A 26,196-nucleotide genomic window follows, 5' to 3' on the forward strand; every position below is an offset into this window, starting at 1 on the left:
TGTATGATTAGATGCCGGGAACCAGAACAAAGACTACGTATGCTCACGGATTATAGGTCCGTGGTATGCTATGAGGTATTGTTTTTGTTCTTTCTGTTTTGCTTCACCATACGAATACTTTGTATTCATGGAAATCAACAGTTTTATTTTAAATTATTCTGAGGATAAGAAATAGTGTCGAATAAACGTTAGCGAACATCATAACATAAGCTGCACCAGTTAATGAAAACATTTGTACTATTTGTGGCTTTTGACAACACGGAAATGATAATATCTGTCACGTGACACTTTCCGGCCAAAATGGCGGACGAAGGAGCGGAAAGACGATTTTTTGGTGAAATAGTAAGAAATGCAAACACGTACGGTTCTACAACAAAACCTAGGCCCAAATACGCAAAGTTTGCTAAACATGATATTTCTAGGTTGGACACACTACAGGGAATCGCTCTTAAATATGGGGCAACAGTAGGTATTTTGTTTGTATGAACTATGATGACAGGTGGAGAAGTAAGCTTAAATATGTATTACTATTAACTATTTTAGTAAAGAACAAGGATGAACGACTAAAGGAAAAAATATTTGTTTTAGGAATACTTATTTAATATCAATGTTATCAATTTATAACGATTTTAACAGGAAATGCACAGAACCTTGTGATATATACTCAATGTTTCATCTATCGGTGTATATCGTCTATCGATGTAATCCGAAACATGCCGAATATCGATCACGTGAACGGGTACCTGCACTTCGTATTGTTTATATTCATTCGAGAGAACTGTCAGCTACAAACATTTAAAGATCATGTCGTTTCTACGCGTAAGTATTCCCCCAAAATCAAAAAAATATACGTAATTACATTTTTTCTATATTCTAATTCAACTTTCTAAATGTAAGCCATTGCTATTGCTAGAATCTCGCAAAACCCAGATCGGATTTTCCCGATTTCATCTATTTATATATGCTGATGATGTCACTGACAGGTGCTTCTTAACAATGTGCATATTCGCGGTCACGTTACCTCCATGTTTGGTATTGTTATCTACTGAAAATGTCATATACACCGGTTGATTGTACATACGTCACAAAACAAAATGGCCGACCCCTATGTCAAAAAATAGGTCAGGTGTCGGACATATACTATAGAATACTTTTATGGCCACATAATTTTAAAGGTAATTAAATCCTCAAAATATATGTGTTAAAAATTATACATTTATATCAACTTTGATTTTACAATAAGCAAAGGAAGTCTTAGTACACCGATAGATGAAACACACAGGCTATACTGATGATTAATGAGAAAAACTATAATCAGCTGTGAAAATGTAGACTACAAAGTGTGGTTAACATATTTAAGTGTGAATCAGAGTGTCACAAGTTTTGAGCTTTCAGTTCAGGTTATCACCTAGGAATGATAAACATATATAAAATGGTTCTACATAACATCATATATATGATATTCTGCATCATTCCGACAAATTACAAGATCTATTTTTACATAAAAAATATTTTACCAATTTGAATTTAAAAAAAGTGAAAGTTTTGCAGTCCTACTTGTGTTATAATCCAGGGTACATTTAGTCCAGCAGCTGGTTCTTATTGAGAACACTGATAATCATGAAAATTGACGTCTGCAATTATGAATGTGGGTTTGCCCTTTTGGATAAATGTACTGATTAACAGCGAATCACTTTTTCTGACAGCAGTATTTAAATAATTAATAATTTATGTCCTCAAAAAATTCAGTCAAATCATCAAAACTGGATTGATTATGGTCCAATGGACAATAAAATCTTGACTGCCTAATGTAAAGCACTTTAAAAAGTGCCATTTTAAGAACATCTATTTTATTTCTAAAATCTGCAGAATTATCTGATAGATGTTCCAACCGTGCTAGGTATACAATTCAGAACACACCTAATTGTAGTGTTGGTAATCAGTTCCAATTTTACAATCGATAATTGGGTTCCACTCAAGTTACTGATATTCTAGGTACAATCATTTTTTTTTAAATACTAGATAGTACCTGAAGGCTGAATTGTACTTTTATTCATGTACAGTATTAAACTTTTAATAATTATACGCATTTATGTTATGTCTTGTTATGATTGAAGTTATTAAGTGTTGTTGTATAAAAAATAGTTCATTTTCTTGCTCTTTGTGGCTTTCATCAGCCATTTTGTTTAAGATAACATCTGAAGACTTACTAAATTTTTTTTTATTTTTTTTGATGATCGATTATAACCAAAAACAAGCGATTTGTGCCGACTTCAGGCCCAACCAATCGATTTTTGATTATAATCGATCATCGGAACAACACTACCTAATTGTCTTACACTTTTTACAGGTAGAACAGATCAAACGAGAGAACAAACTATGGACAAATGACAGTTTATTTCTTCGTGAATATTTATATATTCCAATTACAAATGAGAACACTCATCTCATTAAAGATGATTGGGAACTACTTTCTTCGGACGAAGTAAGATCAAGGTCAAATAGCGAATTACTTAATAGTAATGAAGACTTGGGTGCTAGAGGAAGTGACAAAACTGAACCTAACGTTAATGTGGGTGAAAGTGTAAATAGTGCCAAAAGTGAAACTGCGGGCATGGACTTTTTCTCAAAATATGATTCCAGTATTGCAGCTTTAAAGAGTAAAGTGGACAAATTGGAACAAAATTCTAGGTAATGGTCTTATATATATCAAATACTTAAGAACTTTAATATTTCAAACAGTTTAATATGATGGTCTCCTGGTAGTTAGTTATTATTAAAAGATAAATGATAAAATAATTTAAAAATAGGAATTTTGAATTTGTAATTTCATTTTTGGGAAAAAAGTATCTTTCAGCATTTGGAATGGAGCCAAATTTTAGCTTCAATTTCTTCAGAGAAATATCACTGAATCCTTCATGTGACTTGTATAAATGAGCAGTATTAACTGGGATATCTTTGCCCACAAATACTAGGAGAGTCATAATGGCATATACTGAATTTAACAAATAATTTTTCTCCCAGAATAAGACATATAATATAAAACATTTGTCTGTTACTACTGAACGTATTAATTGGAATAGATTATTTTGTTTTCCCCCAGTTTACTTAGCATAGTATTAAGAGTTTTTACCCTATTAACATTTTTTTCAAATGCATAAATATTATCTATTCTGTTCAATTATCTCCAGTACAACCTGGTAGTTCAAATATTTCATGAATAATATTGGTGGCTTTGATAAGTGGGTGTAATTTCTCAATTTTGATTGTTCATTTTTTTATTAATGGCTTCCAAGCCTAAGCAGCATGTTTTATAATTCTAAATAGTTACATGTTTATAGTAGTACATTGTACTTAGAGGGTTATGGGAGTGTGCTGTACCCTGTCCTTTTCTGGTAGCACCCTTCTGCCCTCATGGAGATCAGAATGTGTACCCTTTTGTTTTGATTAAAACTTGAAATATGATTATTAATTCAAACAAACTTAATATATTAAATAGTTAAAACCTTATATATTACTGGTACTTCAAATAAGCACAATTTTTATGAAATTCATGATGCTTTAATTATTCACTGCCCAATACAATGTACCCTTTTGTCCCTCAGCACCCTGTCCCTTTTATGCAGTACCCTGTCCTTTTGAGAACCTGGCTAAAACCCTACAGTGTACATGTATGTACATGTACATCATGATCTGCAGACATCCTTTATACTGTTTATGCCTCACAGAGTGAAACATGAGTCACACAGTATAATGCAATTGTTAGACTGTACATACATGTACATGTATGTATTTATAAAAGAGCCACACTGCAGCAGGAATTTAATATAAATCTGAAAACAATTTATGATCATTTGTGTGCTGAAGTAGGGTTTTAGCAAGGTTTTACAATGGGCAGGGTGTTGCAGAAAAGAGACCGGGCGCTAAGGGCGAACATGGCAAATTGTCTCAGGCTGTGAAGATTTTTTTACATATAAGTTATTATTTGACAAAAAATGCTAGCAATGTGTTTAATTGAAGTAGTTTTACTTATAAATTTATAAAATAGATGTATTATGTTTGTATGTATTTATGACCATAATATTATAATAAGCTTTTAACCAAAACAAAGGAAATATTTGATAATCTTAAGCATTTGAATTCTAAGTACCCAGAAGGGTGCACAAGCTGGTACCCATTTATAAGGGCAGAGGGGTACTACCCTGGTACCAAAAAAGTGCAGCCGACCAAGCAACACCCTCTTTCAACTTTTTAGCTAAAATCCTAATTGAAGATTAAATTCAATATATAAAGTAAAAGATTTACAATTACAACATTAAAGTCACAATTTTAATTATGATATAGCATGTCAATGCAGTGTGAAAAATATAGTTGAGTGAAAAAGTACATAATTTTTTTATATAATCAAGTTGGTATGTTTGTTAAAATAAAATTTAGAATGAATAATCGTTGTTCCGATCAGATATTGCACAATCACGCATGATGTGTTAAGTATTAATAAAATTTCTCATAATATTTATTTGGTACGGCGAAAAATGAATATGACAAGTTTGTTTACTGTAATATTATGTCTTGTAAATTTTTAAAGTTTAATCTATGAATCATTTCTTATCTAAGATTGGTTTCAGTCCATGATACATACATGTATTTGTATTGTAAACAAGATTATAAATCTATGTATGTTTATTTGCTTGCATGTATATTAAATTAAGACCGCAATTATCTATTTATTTAGTAATAGATTCAAGGCCACAATTATTTATAAGTTTGTCTGTCGTTTCCCTACCAGGGCTTTTTCTGCCCATTTTGGGAAAAAGACCCTAGACATTTTGGGAAATTTTGCGTCGTGAAAATGCGGAAATTGGGAAATTTTACAGTGAAAAGAAAAAGCTGTCTAGTCTCCTGTGAATTAGGAAATGATTTAATATTAGTTTATTTTCTCTTTAAAAGACCCACAATGGCTGAAATATCAATCCTTGGGGTGTAAATATCTATTTCAATAAATCATGACAGATATTTCATATCTCTGAATGTGATGAAAATCAATGATTTCTGAGTTCAAGTACCAAAAAAACTTCACATCACGTAATTTATTAGAATGTTGAAAATGAACCAGTACAGGTAAAAAGAATTTCTAAAAAAAAAAAAAAAAAAATTTTTTGGATTGGGATTTTTTTCTGAAGATTGGGAAAAATATCTTATATTTTGCTTTGGGAATGGGTCCGATAGTCGGACCCGTGGGTACTATAGAAAAAGCCCTGCCTACCCACATAAAATGTTAGGTGAGGGTCGGTAGTAAAATGTAGTTTTTGTTGATGCTTTTTTTGTTTTTTTTTTCTTACTTGCCCCTTAAATTCCAAAATAAAAATGAAAATGATAGCAATTATATGACCCCTGAAAATGCTTCAAAAAGATTGGTCCGTATGTATATTAGAGAGTCTGGCGGGAAACGTCAAACAAACTGTCGATAAATTGTGACCCAATGGTCTTTCTTTCATTTAATTATAAAAGTATTAAATTATCATCTTATTATTCTTTTGTTATGCTTGCAAGTGTTGTAAGTACATTATTTTAGTCATTATTTTTTTATTATTCTGTTTCATATAAAGGTCACAAGGAACACATTGTTTGTAATATTTGTATGGTTTTAGCTGAAGGTTTATGGAAGCGTGCTGTATCCTGTCTTATTTGAAAGCACCCTTCTGCCCTCATACAGACCAGCTAATCTACCATTCTGCCTTAAAATAATCAAATATTTATTTGTTTTAATAACACTTTTAATATGATAATACATATATATGAACAGTACATATTTTGTAGTTGAAACCTAACGTTACTTCAATTAAATACAATTTCTAACATTTTCTAACAATCAATAATTTTCAAGTTCTTCACAGCATAACATTTAGTACTCTTCTCTTTGGTAAAGACAGTATGTTTAATACGAACCAAACCATCAACAAGAAAGTAAAATTCATCTATGATAAAATTCGATAACTAGCAATGTTTACAGGTGTCTGAGCCCCTTAACCCTGCATGGGACCTGTTTACTTATTTAAAGTCAATTTCCAGAACTTATCTTTTCAATCTGTTATGACATCCCTGAAGAATGAAACCATTTGGCTTATCCCCCAAACCTGATATGTTTATGGTATTAAAATGGTATGTAGGGCCTGTATTCACTAATGCCTGAGTCTGTGTTTCTTATAAAAATAATATTATAGTAGCAAAGATTGTAAAAAACTAATCGGTTCTACAATCAGTTAAACATCTTTTGTCATAATTTGTTCTATTATAGATATTTTGAAACATTTAAGAATTCATTTTTCTGGGCTCGAGTCTGAAATTCAGACTCAAGTCATTAGTGAATATGGGCCCTGCCGGTCACTGTGGATATCTTATGGTCACCTAGACCTACAGGGATAACGTTAGAAGAAGTCCTGAGCCCCCCCCCAATTTCTTAAACAATCGTTCAGGGTTTTGCTCATGTTTTTGTACAATGTATTTTTTTGTATGACGAAATTGAGTGTGGCATATCATTAGCAGGGTTAAAAGTACCGGTAAGAAATCTAAAGCTGGAACTCTTCAGCAAATGTTATTTGCTCAATTATCGTCTTTGAAGACCACAACTTTCATTTGGTTCAATTACAGCTATGAGTGATTTGTTGATGTGTGATCTGATCAATGAATTGTTAAAAGTTAAAAAAATTTATCTATGGTATAACTTTTGTACTGGTGGCCTAGTGATTAAGGCATCTGTTTTTTATTTTTTTCCTGACTTTACTCGTATGGGATTGCACCCCTCTAAAACTAGAGTACTGTTTTTACACTGTAATATGTTAGTATTTTTTTCTGCAATTTCGATATCATCAAGTGAAATAATGATAATAACAGTGTTTTCATTTGCATTACAGGGAAAACTATTTTTTGGTACCAAAACATGAGCGATTCCCTTTAAGTCACTTGTTTACAGGATCAAGGCATATCAAGTATTTTTGTTTTGGTAAAATTATATTACTTTCTCTATTTTGTTCTACTTGATTTTTGAGTGAAACTATAAGGCTCCTTTAGGTCTGTATTTCCTTTCAATGTCTGGTTTTGGTGTTGTCTCCAATCCATCTTAATTAACTATACTATGGGTTACTTTTATAAAATCAAGTTGAAGCAATATTTTTTGCTTAATCCATTATGAATCTTTTGCCTGTTATGAAACAAAGAAAATATCCGTTAATATATTTATAAATACTATTGAAGGAACTTGGAAAATATCCATTAATTGATACAGACTTTAGTCGAAAATGGGCAAGTCTCCATTATGATAGTTTTATAGACCATAAATATATATGGAAATAAGAAAATATTTATTATGATACAGACTATAGAAGAAGATAAGAAAATTGCCATTATGATACAGACTATAGAAAGAAAAGGGGGAAAATCACCATGATGATACAGTCTATAGATTGAAAGGGGGGAATTTCTCCATTAATACTCATACTATAGAAAGGAATTGGTAAAGAGCTATTATGATACAGACTATAGAAAGGAATTGGAAAAGCCCCATTACAATAAAGACTGTAAAAGAAAATGGGAAAATAAAGAAGTCTGCATATTTCTCCCAAGAACTCTCATTTTTTAAAAATCTGGCTGAACACCATATTTTAAGTCCCTAAGATTAGGGTCCCCTTGAATGTTTGCTTCATTTGAAGATAACATACTGAGAGTTTAACATTGCTTGATGTACATCATGAATTTCTATATTCAGTCCAGCGCCTTCATCTCCCATGACAAGGCTTTTAGACCTTGAATCGCCTTACCAAATCACGGAAAAGGAAACAGCGTGTTGACCTTGATGCTTGTCATTTATAGTGATATCATTAATTCTAACTAGGTATACTTGCTTCATACTCACCCTATGTAACCAAGACTGGTAGTGGGGTCACACATTGTATTCCATTAGAGGTTTTGTATTCCATTAGAGGTTTTATACGATTTTTAGCTTCTTTTTTTGAAAATCAGTAAACATAATTGTCATTGTGCTTGACGCATTGTCCTCAGCAGCTTCGGTATGCAACTCTTACCTTGGTGGCTATAGAAACCCTTATATATTCACATGGAAGCTTTTCACTAGGTGAGGAGCGTAGGCATTCATTTGAAGTGGTCTTGTTCTATTTTTGCACTAAGTCTAGGTAAGTACCCCGATAGTTGAGGTTGTAGCTCCCTCTTTAGGTGCGTGGTATTCTGGGTCTTTTTATTCAATTGGCTGCGGTGGTCCCAACAATGCAGAAACTAAAAAAGTGCTTTTTACGGTATGCATACTCTCAAAATAGTTTTAAGTATGTTATGCAGGATTTGGATAGACATTGAATGAGTATTTAATGGAGGAAGTTCTTTGGTATAATGTCTGTTGAGGCGTTACTTGATTTATACAGTATAATGGTCCATACCTTTCTCATAACTTTTACAACTCTGATAAAGATATGTCTATACAGTATACACTCATATTCATAGTTCAGACAAGCATGTAATTCAAGTAACAGTTAACCAACTTATTGAATAATACCCAATGAGGGAAGCAATAAGTATTATTTTGTCACCTTAATGCAATAAAAATCAATATCTGCTTCTTATCTATATGCAGTTAATGAGTTTTTGCACTAGGGTTACGATTGGATCAATTTTGAAGAAAGTACCTTGTTAGTTTAAGATGATACTTTATTAGTTTCATTGTTTGCTCACCATACTCATGCATTTAGAATGAGTTTTTGAAACTCAGTAGATTATTTGTATTTAAAGCTGAACTCTCACAGATTGAACATTTTGACAACTTTTTTATTTTTTGTCTTAGAATGAGCCATTTTTGCGAAAATCCCTAGAAACCAGTTATAAAAGACTGCTGACAAAAAATTAGATAGTAGATTTTATATATTTAAGTTAAAAAATTGATGTTTAATGCATTTTTTTTAAACCATTAGAAACGATTTAAGACATAAAACATTAATTTTCGAATGGAAATATTAAAAATTTGCGATCCGATCTTTTGTCAGCAAGCTTTTATCATTGGTTTGCAGATATTCACGCAAAAATTTGCTCTTTCCAGTCTGACAAAAATTCAAAAAGTTGTAAATATGGTATATCTGTGAGAGTGCAGCTTTAAGTAATAATTCCCCTGCGTTAATCATATTAGATTTGCGATTAGATCTGATTAAGCTAGGAAATTCAAAACCATAGACATGGAAACTACAGGGACAAGCCCAGTAGACAAAAAACAATGTGATCACCCTTGGAGGCACCAGGGTCAAGGCCACACTTAGGCGACAATAATATCTTTAATATTAAATGTTGTCTACTGCCTTGAAACGGCCATCAAAACATGAAATTCATCGAGGAAATTATTCTAGTTTATGGGTGCTTTAGGGACTCAAAGGTTTCATGGTTTAATAACACACATAAAATACCGAGGTCAAAGGTACGCACTGAAGCATTTTTGAAAAATGAATGCCTGCACACCCCTTTGTTTATTTATTCATGCTGGCCTTGCTTTTCCCAATTGATATATATGCATTCGGTTTGAATAGATAACAATGAAATTCAATAGTTGAATAACCCCTAGTTAAACTTTATTCTTTGTTTGTTTCTTTTCTAAGTGCAAATGGATATATTTTCTTAGGAACACTAAAATGGACCAACAGCATTTATCTATGGCTGCATGCATATCCTTACATATTTGGTTTTATTTATTACTTATCATTAACACTTCCCCCCTTTTATCATTGCATTAAAGGCATTTTTCCATTTATTTTGTTAAACTATGGTGTTGGCATTTTCCCATTGGTTATTGTTGTATAACAGGTATTATTCCCCTTTAATTTTCAGTTTAGACACCTAGCTAGCACAGTCGGTGTAGGTTTTGTTTGCCCATGTATTCACCTGGTAAGCTAATCAGTTACATTTCACATTCACCGCATTTGACTGTTCTATCATGCATTGAAAATATGCAATTATAGGGCTCAGTGCAAGGAGGGCATCACTGTATTTGGAAAGCAAAGGGCAGATCATTCATACTTTGCTGATATTTCAAAGGGCCACAACTCAACTATTGGAGTGTCATTTTCATAATTCAAACTGTTTGGAGCTTGTCACATTAAGACCATTCCATTGATATAAAACTTAAAAATGGCATGTTCTTCCTGCTGTAAGGATATTAATTTTTAGCTTGTCTGTTTTTCATAGAAGCAGGTCAAGATATTGTCTTGGCCTTTTATTGGTGTCATTATTGTTGATGTTGTCATTGTGATAAAGCGCTAATCTGCCATTACTCCGAAACTATTCAAGAGATTCACATGAAACTTAGTATACATGTTGTCAGGTATAATACACACACACATATAGCAAGGTCAATAACTCTGCCTTGAATAATTATAGAGATCTGCCCTTTTTCTCCCTAAAATAATACATGACCATGGCATTTTCTCCACAGCACTTTTGTCATAATGGAGAGGATTTAAGCCCCTCTTGCACTGAACCCTCAGACTGTGTATGCTCCTTTAAAAAATAGTAAATGCCAAGTGAACATCTCTTCTGTTTCATTTTACAGTCAATGCATTCGATTTAGAATTGTACCATCTTGCATTAAAATAATGCAATATTGTATTCTCCTTTAAAACATTAAAAGCCCTTAAATGCTTCCTTTTGCAGGTTCATAAAGACATCAATGATAAACTCAAAGACCAAAGACAACAATGGTTTTACATAAAGACAATAGTCAACACTTGTTTTACATAAAGACCATGGACAATAATGGTTTAACGCAAAGACCAAAGACAACAATGGTTTTACATCAAGACAATAGACAACAATTGTTTACATAAAGACAATAGACAACAACTGTTTACATAAAGACCATGGACAATAATGGTTTAACGCAAAGACCAAAGAAAACAATGGTTAAACATAAAGACAATAGACAACAATGGTTTAACATAAAAGCAATATAAAACAATGGTTTAAAATAAATACAATAGACAACAATGGTTTAACATTAAAACAAAAGACAACAATGGTTTAACATTAAGATCATGGACAACAATTGTTTTACATACGACAATAAGCAACACTGGTTTTACATAAAGACAACAATGGTTTACATAAAGACCATACACAACAGTGGTTTTACATGAAGACAATAGACAACAATGGTTTTACATAAAGACAATACACAACATTGGTTTAACATAAAGGCAATATACAACAATGGTTTAAAATAAAGACAATAGACAACAATGATTTAACATAAAAACAAAAGACAACAATGGTTTGACATTAAGATCATGGACAACAATTGTTCAACATAAGATAATGGACAACAATTGTTTAACATAAAGACCATAGACAACAATGGTTTAACATAAAGACCATAGACAACAATGGTTTAACATAAAGACCATAGACAACAATGGTTTAACATAAAGACCATAGACAACAATGGTTTAACATAAAGACCATAGACAACAATGGTTAACATAAAGACCATAGACAACAATGGTTAACATAAAGACCATAGACAGCAACGGTTAACATAAAGACCATAGACAACAACAGTTAACATAAAGACCATAGACAACAATGGTTTACATACAGACCATAGACAACAATGGTTTACATAATGACCATAGACACCAATGGTTTACATAATGACCATAGACAACAATGGTTTACATAATGACCATAGACAACAATGGTTTACATACAGACCATAGACAACAATGGTTTACATACAGACCATAGACAACAATGGTTTACATACAGACCATAGACAACAATGGTTTACATAATGACCATAGACAACAATGGTTTACATAATGACCATAGACAACAATGGTTTACATAATGACCATAGACAACAATGGTTTACATACAGACCATAGACAACAATGGTTTTCATACAGACCATAGACAACAATGGTTTACATACAGACCGTAGACAACAATGGTTTACATAATGACCATAGACAACAATGGTTTACATACAGACCATAGACAACAATGGTTTACATAATGACTATAGACAACAATGGTTTACATACAGACCATAGACAACAATGGTTTACATACAGACCATAGACAACAAAGGTTTACATACAGACCATAGACAACAATGGTTTACATACATACCATAGACAACAATGGTTTACATAATGACCATAGACAACAATGGTTTACATACAGACCATAGACAACAATGGTTTACATAATGACCATAGACAACAATGGTTTACATAATGACCATTAGACAACAATGGTTTACATAATGACCATAGACAACAATGGTTTACATAATGACCATAGACAACAATGGTTTACATAATGACCATAGACAACAACAGTTAACATAAAGACCATAGACAACAATGGTTTACATAATGACCATAGACAACAATGGTTTACATAATGACCATAGACAACAATGGTTTACATACAGACCATAGACAACAATGGTTTACATAATGACCATAGACAACAATGGTTTACATAATGACCATAGACAACAACAGTTAACATAAAGACCATAGACAACAACAGTTAACATAATGACCATAGACAACAATGGTTTACATTAAGACCAGTAAGTCAGTTAGATGGCCTGAAATAAATCCTTATGATTAAGAAGGGCTCATTTGCAATGCTCGCTCTGCCCATTCTTAATCATTTAGATATTAATTAATGTCATCTAACTATTAAATAGAGATGTATCTGCCTTATTTATGCCTCTGGTTTAATGTAGATAGAGAATGAAGGTGTTCCATATACAAATCACTTTGCATTCATATGAAAAGTTTCCTTATGGTGAACTCTCTTCTTTAAATTAAATAACAAACATAATTTTAAAGACTTAATTCTATGTTTTCTTTGAATCAGTCATAAGAATAAGATAATTTACATTTGTTTGTTTTATATCTATATGTTATGTTCATTATATTTTAGCTTAGCTGTGTCAATGTTGTTCAGCATTCGGTCTTGTTGGTCCAGTATTCATAAAAATTCATGTCATCTCCTAACTTAAATCTGTTTCCTTAAGAAAAGAATTCAACTGCTCATACGAGGAATTCATTTTCCTAAGATGAGTATTAACTGGTCAAGATAAGTATTTAACTGGTCACTAAGGAAATAATTGCTGTATTATTTCTGAAGGACTTCATTTTCCTTATAATTTATATTTTTGTGTTAAAGAAAACGCTAATACACCCGTTTTAATTTGGTGATTGCAAATAAAAACAACAACTACCGGTTGTATTTGAGATAGAAGATAACTTGTGATGTTTAATGAATACTGGCAAAGGGTGATTCATGTTTCTAATTTATCAGTTAATTTTTGTTAATTTTGATTTTTTTTTACTTTTTTTAATTTTCAGTTCATGACAACCTGTTTATTTTAAAGCCACACACTCACAGATTGAATGTTTTGACAACTTTTTTCATTTGTCTTGGAATGAGCCAATTTTTGCGAAAAACCAAGGCAATCAGTTATATAAGATCGCTCACAAGAACTTAGATTGCACATTTTTATATTCAAGTTCAAAAATATATGTTAGTAACGGTTTAAGCCATAAAACATTATTTTCAAACAGAATTAAGGAAATCTATGATCTGATTTTTTTCAGCAATCTTATATCATTGGTTTGCAGATATTCATGCTAAAATTTGCATTTTCCAAAACAAAAAATAAAAAAAGGTGTAAAAATGGTATATCTGTGAGAGTGCAGCTTTAAGGGGAAAAAATACATACAATATATACAATGAGCAGTAAAGATAAACAGTAATACAATCGGGCTGAATAGAAAATGTTTTGAAAAGTTGCTTAAATTGTAAATATAAGTTTACAAAATTGTTCAATTTCAAGTATAGAGTTTCTTTTACTTTAGAATAACTGCTTTTATTTGTTAGCGCTTGCTGATGCTAACCGTACCCAATTTTCTACTGCCGTTATAACTAAATCCTCTAATCAATGTGAGTTGTGTCCCTTTAAAGTGAAATGTAAACAAACATATTTCGGCCTGAAATGGCTTTGAAAAACCCTCAAAAGCTTAGTACTATATATAAGACGCAGGCATTTTATTTATGGGAATTCTGTGGGGGTAACGTGTGTCCGATACACAGTGATTGATGATATCTTTCAAATCAGTTTGAATAACTATCAAATCATTATATAACTGGTACATAATATTTATTGGTTTGGATCTCCTTTCATGAATAAAGTAGGTCTTTTTAGTACAATAGGCAATCTGACTTTAAACTATGTTTACAGTACTATTATATTGTTTTTGGTCATTTTTTTTTTAACCAAAAACTATATATCTATTATTTTTATTTCTCTCTGTCTCAGTTGTCCAAATTTTGTCAAAGCTGGACATTTAAGAAAAAAGTGTTCATATCTTCTACTTGAGCCATTGAAATTAGTACGTAATGGTGACTTTCCATCCTTCAACCTCCAAGTAAATAAATTGAAATTTGTTGCTACAACTTGTAACAAAATTATGCAATAACTTTTATATTAAACTGATTGACTTTATTGTCCACATAATGTATGTAAGGCTTTTCATAGAATTTCTTATTACACCAGTAGATTTGATATATTTGTTTAATTGTCATGTCTTTGAGAAGTTTGTTTTGGACTCTATATAGTTGTTCTGTATTGACTTTGGTATTGTAGTGAACACAGCAAAGAAAGAAAAACCTTAGCAACAAACTTTAAACAACAACAGCTTTTATTAACTTACAGTTTTACCAAAGAATTGTCCAAAGGGTAATTCTTAAATTCAAACATACCTAGAATAAAGAATAATGTACAAAATCTAAAAGATCACAAAGTATCTTCACTGATCCTGGTATTTTTAATGTCCACAGAATTAATCAACATGAAATATTGAACACTTTATAAGCACTACTTATATCCAACAACAGTTTCAAAATACACTACCAACCACGCGTTTTTGTGGGTTTTGCTAAGTGCTGCAATTTTTCCTTACCACAGACTTTATCTTCTTAATCTATTTTTCACTATGCCCCGCAATATTTTCACTATGCCCCGCGATATTTTCACTATGCCCCGCAATATTTTCACTATGCCCCGCGATATAAGCTTATCACACACCTTGTTCATTTCTATATTTAATACCCCCCGTCCTGTCCCCCTGCGTCGAGTCAATAAGTTTCAATGCGAATAAGGTGACAAAAGCCTCTGATATATTTTCACAGTTGCAAAGCATAATTTTTAGGGATCAAACTACATTTGAGTATGAACCAATTGATCTGTAGATTACGGGTCGAGTTTGAGTAACACTTTGCAACGCCGTATAATAACTCAAATTTCAGTATAAATGGACATTGGTGATCCTTTTTTAATGTGTTGGTCTTTGTTAATTGAATCGTTCATACCTTAGAAAAAAAGTTTGGACAATAACATCTCCTTAAAACATCAATTAGTTGAATCAACAAATTTCTAATGAACATTTTTGACAAAACTTAATGAACAATATTATTGGCAACAAAAAAGTATTCTGCAGATTAGATATTCTATCATTTACAACTTTGCCAAGTTCATATTTGAATCCTTTTAACTAAGAGATTATTACTCTCTCTAAAGCAATATTTAAACACTAATGCCATTATACAAATATTTAAGTTTATTAACTGTGTAATACTAATATCACTTCACCATAAAACAGATCATATATCATCTTGTATTTTGAGCTGGAGGCCTTTAACTACATGCTAATTATTTTAACCAGTGTCAATATACTCTATCTAGAAATGTAAAATATATTGTATCATGCAACGGTCTCCTATATGTACTTATAGTGTTCGTATGTAAGGTCGTCTGCGAAAATGCGTTCTGTTGAGGAATTCAGGTTAACAACAATTTTAGATCAATTTTCACAAAGATATAGGATTAAAGAACAAGCTTATAACAATAACAAATTAAATAACCTTTTTGAAAATATACTAAAAAAATGTGATTGCCTGGTTAGGAAGAAGTACAAAAACTTGCAAAAACGTCACTTTTTCCTTCACTGTGAAGACAATGATTTTCGCTGACGACGTTGCATCATATGTGTTATCTTTGCTTTTATTTTGCATTAGTATTGTAGTTTTAGTTTTCTTTCATTCATTGATACATCCCTTCTTAACATGGATTTCATTCACAGTAATTTTTTGTTTAATCTCTATATTATATAACATGACAATATAATATTTAGTAATAATATTAATAATAATGAGCTGTTCCATCACAAAACTTGTTGTGATAAACTTTTTATTAAGTTATTGAAAACTCCTTCTGTGTGTTTCTTTCACAGTCTTATATCCATCTTTAAGATGAATATTATAACTTTTTTTAAGGCATTAGGACATATCTATGAAAGAAGTCTACTCCCATATCTTATCATGTAACCATGACAACATATATGATTTATTCAAGAATGGAAGATTCTGGGCCTACTTTTAAAAGACCAGCAGCCAAATTGTATAACACCAGTTAATTGTTTGGTTTGGTAAAAGTTCGCCGAAAGGTTTATTGATTGGTCAATATTTATCCAATAATGACTGATGACCAATTAAATTGCTTGAATGTGCTAACTAACCAAAATTTAACTTATCTAGTTTTAAACAATTGGGCCCAGTCAACGAGTTGTATAAAAAAATTATATGTTGTCTACAGGTTATCTTTTGGTTAGTTTGCACATTTGAATTATTTCATTGAGTATTTCCTAATTAATAACATTTAACATACCGTAATACATTTCCGCTAACCAAATCAAAGAATTAACCTGTTTTACGCAATTATCTGCTGGTCTTTTGAGGGTCAATTGATGCCTAAACGAATACAATGATATAAAACTCTCTAAATGATTATGTACAGTCATTCACCAAGAGCTAGGCACATTATTGCATTTAATGAACTGTTTTTAAGCTTGCGCAAAGGTATATTAAAGAGACTCTGTCACAGATTTAATATGTTAGCAATGATTGTTCTTAAACTTTGTTGAGACTGAATTACTTAAACTTACTTATAATAAATACCAAAGTTCAGGAAGACACTCGTTTAAAACCAGTGTTGTAGAACCAAGCCTAACATGATTCCATGTTCATTAGTATTGCAATTGCTTTTTGGCAAAATAGACTATTTTCTGTACATATTTATAATATATATATCAACATAAGAGCTCCTTTTTCAACTTTTGATGGTGTTTCATCATTGAATGAAACAATTTCTTGGAATTTTTCATGAAATTATTTTTTCCTTGTCTGATTTAGTGAAGTGTGATCGTGTCCCTTTAATGGTATGTTTCAATAAAACAGTGAAAACTACAGGGCCAACCTTAATAACCTAACATTGAACCAGTTTAAAGGCACAAGGATCAAGGCCAATAGTTATAGATTACAAGCATAAAACAAATATCTGAATTTTATTTGTCTAAGCTTGCACACAAATAGGATGATGATGTTAAATTATGTTACTTAATGATCTAAAACCACTTAAGTGTTAAATTTTCAGAATAAAAAATTCTCAACTTTGATGGATTTTATTTGGTTTTATTTTTATCGAATTTTTGGACTCAAAAGAATGATGGAAACCAGGAAGCATAAATGATGTTCTTATTTCTAAATTGAAGACTCCATGTAAGGCTTTCATTACCTCATATGAAAAAAGGAGTAACGTACGCCTTTCTAAGTTGTAGTCACGAAGACAGGTTTTGTCATGGAACGACTGAAACTAAAATGATCACTTCAAGAATACCGAGAATATGGTTACCTTGTTTACTTACCTTATAAACATGCTCTTCTCTTCCAGTCGTGATGCCAACCTTAGCGAGTTGATCCCACGGAGACACTCCGACTATAACAAGGTTTCCCATACCCCACCCAGGAAGTTCTCAACAGGCGAACCAGACAGTCCCGTGCTGGTCATCAGATCAAACACTCGCTCATCAAAGGTGCAGTCGGCCGTGAAACGCTCGGAAATGGCTTATGATAATCTTTTTGAGTTGTGATACTAGTTTGTGTTTATTTGTGCTACTTAAGAACGACTGTTTAAGTTGTGATATGTATGTTGATAAATCAAGGCCGCTATTCATAAAACATCTATAAGTTATTTCCTAACTTAAGTTACTTTGTTTTCATTGTTTTTATTGAAAATCTTTACTTTTATGTTTAACAAACAGGTACAATTATCTCTTTGAATTTGTCTAGGAACTTTTAAGGAATGACTTAAAATGTTTTATGAATACTAGCTCAGAGCTTTTTCCGCAAATATTTAGTAGAGGCCGGGAATTTTGTGTTAACACGTAAATTATTGGGAAATGTTAACACATAAATTGGGCATAAATGAGGAAATGTTAACACGTAAAATGGGAAATGTTGACACGTAAATTGGGAAATGTTAACACGTTAATCGGAAAAATTTAATAGTGTTTTGTGTAAATGCATCAAACTGGTATAGTAAAAGTCATGAACAACTGACATACAGATACAAACACAGCTATTTTGACATCAGCACAAACAACAATTAAATGATTATTTTCTTTTAATTTGTTGATTATTTTATGCATTTATCTTTGTCTTAAAAAGTGATCAAAAATCAAGGAATTGCCACCTAAATATGAACAACCTCTGCAAGATTTAATTCAAATTATTGAAAAAGTTAATTCTTATGTATATGTATGGTGGTATGTACATATACAAAATCCAAGATAATCTCATATGTTCCTGTCTTACTTAAAGGTATTAGTTGTGATATGTATGCCAATATACTTTAATCCCAATGTACATGTATTATGGTTGATACTTAAAGTTTGTATTATATATTTATCTGATGGATGTTCACAGAACTAGTAGATTTATTAGTTATTTGTGTTTTTTTGCCTGCAAGCTTATATCCCATGCATTGAAAATCATCCTTCTTTGGAATGTCATTGTACCCAAATGAAATTCAACTTGTAATACAGATAAGAGACCCTGATTGTAATTGTTATGACATAATATATATGTAGTTGTTTTTTGGTTTTGTTTAAAGGCAGATGTCTGTATTGTTATAAGGAATAAGGAAAGTGTCATTAGGGTTTATGTCATCACTTCCTGAATCAAACATTGGACGCCCTCATAGTTGATCCAACCAGGGGTTTCATATAGGCTGTATATACTTAGATCCCATGTGTTTTTGAGTTGTGCTACTTGTGTGTGCTTTGATAATACGTTACTTAAAAAGTTAAGATATTCACTTAAAAAGTTAAGATATTCAACCCATAGTAGGTATCTTATTCATATATTATGAGCCCATATGATATTTGTACGGAAATAATTTTCTCAAAAACCTTTCCTTTAAATATTTTCAGCTTACGGAACCTTTGCAAATGATATAAACACCAATATGGTCACACTGGCAACCGAAATCAAAATTGTTTGACCGAAATTATGAAATATACCAAACAAATTGATTAATTGATTTTTAGTTGTGATAATTATGTTTAATATACTTAGAAACCTTGATTTACAGGGTATGATTGTATTACTTATATACATTCTTTGTATGAATTGTAAATAGGTATTTGTAAGTACCGCACTCTTGTATAAAAAATAGCTTAAAATAATATATTCAAGTTGTGGTTGTTTAGTTTATAAACACATGTTATTTAACCAGTCCATTTGAATTATTCATTTCTCCCGTTGCCCTTCTTCTTTAGTGTACAAACCAAAATGAGAAAAAAATTGCCTTATTGATTTCAGTCATTTCACCATTGATGAAAACCGCAGGGGGCAGAAACAAATAAATCTGATAAAAAAAACAATGCCTCCTGTTGATGAAAACAAGGCATAAACAGGTGATGGAATAGGGGCTGAGTATTAAGACATCCTGAAAACTATTATTTTTATAATCTCTAGCCTATATTCCCTTTATATACAGTATAGTCTAAAAAAAATAAGAAATAATATGTATAAACAAAAGAAAGAAATAATATGTTTCTGCCTCCTGTGGGTGAAAACAAGGAATAAATATTGAAGTGATAGAATAAGGGTGGCTGTATAAAGGCATCAGAGAAACCACTGAGTGATTAAGCAGGGGAGTGAACGATCTCCATCTTATCCTGTGTTATGTTGGCATTGTTTTGTAAAGAAAGTAGAATGTGGCATGGATTAGATGGTTTATTATGTATAACGTCTGTCATGTTTGTGTTATAATAATTGCAGAAAAAAATATTCATTTAAAATAAAATCAGAACAGAAATTGAATCATTGTCAAGTTGTAATGATTATTGAACATATTTTTGAAGGGACTAAGATGTTTTTGAAGGGACTTAAAAAATATAAGGGACTTTTTTGAGGCACTAAGATCTTTTTTACAGGACTAAGATATTTTTAAGGGACACATTCACAGGTATTTGTTGGCAACAATTTTTTCGTCTTTGTTATTTTACTTTCATTCATCACCAAACATATAGCAACAGATGGCAGCTACACATTTCAACAGTTTTATAAATCTAATTTGCTATCACATTTTTAAACAAGTGTTAACAGTTTAACTTTGGTTGATATTTTATTATCCCCCGCCTATGAAATAGGGAGGGGGATATTGAAATGGCGTTGTCCCTCCGTCCGTCCGTCCTTCCTTCCGTCCGTCCGTCCTTCCTTCCGTCCGTCACCTGCATTTTCTCAGTAACTAGCCGGTATAATTTCATGAAACTTAAAATAAATATGAACCACTATACTGGAATGATGCCCGTCCAAAAAAAACTTGATTGGTCAATTGTCCTTGGAGTTATTGCCCTTGATTTTTTGAAAAATGCACATTCACAGCCATTTCTCAGTCACTAGCTGGCAGAATTTCATGAAACTTAAAATGAATATGAATTACTATACTGGGATGATGCCTGTTCATTTTTTTTTGGATTGGTCAATTGTACTTGGAGTTATTGCCCTTGATTTTTTGAAAAACTCTCATTTACAGCCATTTCTCAGTAACTAGTTGGTAGAAATTCTTGAAACTTGAAATAAATATGAACCAACATACTGCGATGATGCCTGTTTATTTATATTTTGGATTGTGTAATTTTTATATGAGTTATTTGCCCTTGATTTATTAAAAGATCCATGTTTGCAGTCTTTTCTATGCAACTAGCTGGTAGAATTTCATGACACTTGGAATAAATAAGAACCAACATACTGTGATGATGCCTGTCTATTTTTCTTTTGGATTGGTCAATTTTCCTTAGAGTTATTGCCCTTGATTTATTAAAAAATCATTGTTTGCGATATTTTATAATTTGGCTCGGAAAGGGATAAACCAATGTGCTTATCTTATTCTTTCTGAGATTTTTTTTAACAAACAAGCCATCAAGCACAAACAAGCCATCGTTGGCGGCGGATATCTTTTCACTGAAAATGCTTGTTATTATAATTTATTCACATTTCATATTAATTTTCATATTAATGTTTGTTTAATGTCTAATCCTTTAGAATATGAATGAGTCCTCTTTAAAACGTGAATGCCTATAAAGATGGTCAATATGACTTAACACTATAGTTCAGAAGTCTGGGGCCATCTTTCCAACCCACAAAGGCAAACTTTCCAAGATCAAGTATTTATTTTATATATTTTGTCATGTACAATTTTGCTTGCAAAATCAAATTAAGTTTGTTCAAATGAAAAAAAAAACATTAACAACTACTTACAGGTAACTCAAAACCAGTTTATATTTATGCCTACAAATACAAGTAGATACAAGAAGATGAAAAAAGGCATAAAACATGGCAATGGTTATAACTACTTTTACTCTCAAAACACATTATTACATGTGAGTCCTATTTTTCTAAAATCTTTGGTTAGATTGGTCCTATATTTCTACTTAAGGCGCCCTGAGATATATAACCTAAATAGAGAATTATGAAGATAAGGACGAGTCACATACATGTACATGTTATTTGTTATTCGGTATTAGTTTTCATGTTGAAAGAAATAAGGTTGATTTGTCAGTGTAAGCATATTTTGAAATTTTGCAGTACTTTTGCCACTTTGCCAAACTATTCTTAAATATGGCCTTGATGGTCTCTATTCATGTTGATTTGTTATGGAAATATGAAATCACCCTCAAGTTTTGAAATGGGAATTTATCAATGCAATTAACGCTGTTTTGATTGCTCATGTATAATCTTTATTACATACACTTAGTTGAACCACTGATAGAATTTGAAACTCCACAATTATGTATTGTAAATAGAATTGCAATATGATTTGTGATACATAAAAACTGCATGCAAATACTTGAGTTTATAGAGTTATGTTTAATTCCCTTTCAACTAAGTCAATATGCCACAAAGATAAGGATTAATCTAGTTATGTTAATTATTCAAAACCCATGTCCATACCCCTAAAATCAAGGCAACAGTTACAGGTTTATCATTATGGAAGGCTGCATATAGGCAGTTACATTATAGTTGCTCATGTCTGTGCTGTAACTGTGGCATGCAGGGAGGGACTTAAAAATATATTGACACATGCATGTTACATAGAGAAGAAATGTCGAATGCAAGACCCAGATCCCTACCTCTAAGTGCAAGGCCATATTAGCAGGTGTATCATTATTAAATGTTGCATTTATTATTTTTTCATGTTCGGGCTGAAGACAATTTCATGCCCAGTGGCTTTTGAAAAAGAATTGGCACATTTACCCCTATCTCTACATCAAAGGTCACAGTCACTCACATAGGGTAGTCATTATGGGTTGAAAAATAGCTCTTAACATTTTGGTCAATACTCATAGTTCTTAAGTGGAGACGCACCATTGAGAGTAGTCCTAAACATGTCCGTCAATGCCTCTACTTCCTACCTGGAGCCATGCCAGTGAGAACACGTTGGACAAGTTCTTAGTTACTTTGTGGAGACGCACCGGTAAGAGAAGTCCTACACATGTCCGTCAATGCCCCTACTTCCTACGTGGAACTATGCTAGTGAGAAAACGTCGGACAAGCTCTTAGTTCCCTTGTGGAGTCACACCAGTGAACGTAGTCCTGAACATGTCCGTCAATGCCCCTACTTCCTACGCGGAACTATGCCAGTGAGAACACGTTGGACAGGTTCTTAGTTCCTAAGTGGAGACGCACCAATGAGAGTTGTCCTAAACATGTCCGTCAATGCCCCTACTTCCTACGCGTAACTATGCCAGTGAGAACACGTTGGACAGGTTCTTAGTTCCTTAGTGGAGACGCACCAATGAGAGTTGTCCTAAACATGTCCGTCAATGCCCCTACTTCCTACGCGGAACTATGCCAGTGAGAACACATTGGACAGGTTCTTAGTTCCTTAGTGGAGACGCACCAATGAGAGTTGTCCTAAACATGTCCGTCAATGCCCCTTCTTACGTGGAACTAAGCCATTGAAATCACGTCGGACAGGTTCTTAGTTTATTTGTCGAGACACCAGTGAGGGTAGTCCTAAACATATCCGTCAATGCCTCTTATGTCTACGTAGTATTACGCCAGTGAAAACACGTAGAGATGGAGTAAAAAACTATTGAAAGATTGCTGTTGTATGTAGAGATGGAGTGAACAACTTGTTCCAATCTGCTGTTCTATGAAGTGATTAAGTTGACAACTATTGCTCGGCCGCTGTTCTATGAAGAGGTGGAGTGAAGAACTAATACGGTGCTGCTCTTCTCATGTGGAAATGGAGTCGAGAGCTACTGTCAGAATGCTGTTCTATTTAGAGATGGGGTGAACAACTAGAGCCAGCTTGCTGTTCTATTTAGAGATGGAGTGAACAACTAGAGCCAGACTGCTGTTCTATGTAGAGATGGAGTAAAAAACTAGTGACAGACTGCTGTTTTATGTGGAGATGGAGTGGACAACTAGTGTCGAATGCTGTTATATGTAGAGATTGAGTGAGCAACTAGTGCTTGGCTGCTGTTCTATGTAGAGATGAAGTGGACAACTAGTGCCAGACTGCTGTTCTTTGTAGAGATGGAGTGGACAACTAGTGCCAGACTGCTGTTCTATGTAGAGATGGAGTGGACAACTAGTGCCAGACTTCTGTTCTATGTATAAATGGAGTGGACAACTAGTGCCAGACTGCTGTTCTTTGTAGAGATGGAGTGGACAACTAGTGCCAGACTGCTGTTCTATGTAGAGATGGAGTGGACAACTAGTGCCAGACTTCTGTTCTATGTAGAGATGGAGTGGACAACTAGTGCCAGACTTCTGTTCTATGTAGAGATGGAGTGGACAACTAGTGCCAGACTGCTGTTCTATGTAGAGATGGAGTGGACAACTAGTGCCAGACTGCTGTTCTATGTAGAGATGGAGTGGACAACTAGTGCCAGACTTCTGTTCTATGTAGAGATGGAGTGGACAACTAGTGCTAGACTTTTGTTCTATGTAGAGATGGAGTGGACAACTAGTGCCAGACTGGTGTTCTATGTAGAGATGGAGTGGACAACTAGTGCCAGACTGCTGTTCTATGTAGAGATGGAGTGGACAACTAGTGCCAGACTGCTGTCCTATGTAGAGATGGAGTGGACAACTAGTGCTAGGCTGTTGTTCTATGTAGAGATGGAGTGGACAACTAGTGCTAGACTTCTGTTCTATGTGGAGATGGAGTGGACAACTAGTGTCAGACTGCTGTTCTATGTAGAGATGGAGTGGACAACAAGTCCCAGACTGATGTTCTATGTAGAGATGGAGTGGACAACTAGTGCTAGACTGCTGTTCTATGTAGAAATGGAGTGGACAACTAGTGCTAGACTGCTGTTCTATGTAGAAATGGAGTGGACAACTAGTGCCAGACTGCTGTTCTATGTAGAGATGGAGTGGACAACTAGTGCTATGCTGCTGTTCTTTGTAGAGATGGAGTGGGCAACTAGTGCCAGACTGCTGTTCTATGTAGAGATGGAGTGGACAACTAGTGCCAGACTGCTGTTCTATGTAGAGATGGAGTGGACAACTAGTGCTTGGCTGCTGTTCTATGTAGAGATGGAGTGGACACCTAGGGCCAGGCTGCTGTTCTATGTAGAGATGAAGTTGACAACTAGTGCTAGACTTCTGTTCTATGTAAAGATGGAGTGGACAACTAGTGCTAGACTGCTGTTCTATGTAGAGATGGAGTGGACAACTAGTGCCAGACTGCTGTTCTATGTAGAGATGGAGTGGACAACTAGTGCTAGACTGCTGTTCTATGTAGAGATGGAGTGGACAACTAGTGCTAGACTGCTGTTCTATGTAGAGATGGAGTGGACAACTAGTGCCAGACTGCTGTTCTATGTAGAGATGGAGTGGACAACTAGTGCCAGACTGCTGTTCTATGTAGAGATGGAGTGGGCAACTAGTGTCAGACTTCTGTTCTATGTAGAGATGGAGTGGACAACTAGTGCCAGACTGCTGTTCTATGTAGAGATGGAATGGACAACTAGTGCTAGACTGCTGTTCTATGTAGCGATGGAGTGGACAACTAGTGCCAGACTGCTGTTCTATGTAGAGATGGAGTGGAGAACTAGTGCCAGACTGCTGTTCTATGTAGCGATGGAGTGGACAACTAGTGCTAGGCTGCTGTTCTATGTAAAGATGGAGTGGACAACTAGTGCCTTACTGCTGTTCTATGTAGAGATGGAGTGGACAACTAGTGCCAGACTGCTGTTCTATGTAGAGATGGAGTGGACAACTAGTGCCAGACTGCTGTTCTATGTAGAGATGGAGTGGACAACTAGTGCCAGACTGCTGTTCTATGTAGAGATGGAGTGGACAACTAGTGCTAGACTGCTGTTCTATGTAAAGATGGAGTGGACAACTAGTGCTTGGCTGCTGTTCTATGTAAAGATGGGGTGGACAACTAGTGTAAGACTGCTTTTCTATGTAGAGATGAAGTTGACAACTAGTGCTAGACTGCTGTTCTATGTAGCGATGGAGTGGACAACTAGTGCCAGACTGCTGTTCTATGTAGAGATTGAGTGGACAACTAGTGCCAGACTGCTGTTCTATGTAGAGATGGAGTGGACAACTAGTGCCAGACTTCTGTTCTATGTAGAGATGGAGTGGACAACTAGTGCTAGACTTTTGTTCTATGTAGAGATGGAGTGGACAACTAGTGCCAGACTGGTGTTCTATGTAGAGATGGAGTGGACAACTAGTGCCAGACTGCCGTTCTATGTAGCGATG

The 26,196-nt window shown here is 33.6% G+C and overlaps 1 protein-coding gene across 3 annotated transcripts; it reads left to right on the forward strand.

Moving 5' to 3' along the window:
• Positions 1-148: 148 nt before the first annotated feature.
• On the forward strand, positions 149-22,312 carry LOC128240622 (lysM and putative peptidoglycan-binding domain-containing protein 1-like). Of its 3 annotated transcripts, XR_008262223.1 has the most exons (5): positions 149-465; positions 2,351-2,691; positions 7,766-7,891; positions 9,877-9,933; positions 17,852-17,988. XR_008262223.1 is itself a non-coding variant. In XM_052957326.1 (4 exons), the coding sequence occupies exons 1-3, from the start codon at positions 301-303 to the stop codon at positions 7,845-7,847; spliced, it is 588 nt and encodes a 195-aa protein (XP_052813286.1). In that variant the 5' UTR covers positions 149-300; the 3' UTR covers positions 7,848-7,891; positions 17,852-17,958. The 3 variants fall into 3 exon arrangements, 2 of the variants coding, with proteins under 2 accessions (XP_052813286.1, XP_052813285.1); XM_052957326.1 differs by lacking the exon at positions 9,877-9,933 and having other exon boundaries at positions 17,852-17,958; XM_052957325.1 differs by lacking the exons at positions 7,766-7,891; positions 9,877-9,933 and having other exon boundaries at positions 152-465; positions 17,852-22,312.
• The last annotated feature ends 3,884 nt before the right edge of the window (positions 22,313-26,196 follow it).

The sequence above is a fragment of the Mya arenaria genome, chromosome 7 (genome assembly GCF_026914265.1).
Source record: "Mya arenaria isolate MELC-2E11 chromosome 7, ASM2691426v1".
Taxonomy (NCBI): Eukaryota; Metazoa; Mollusca; class Bivalvia; order Myida; family Myidae; genus Mya; species Mya arenaria.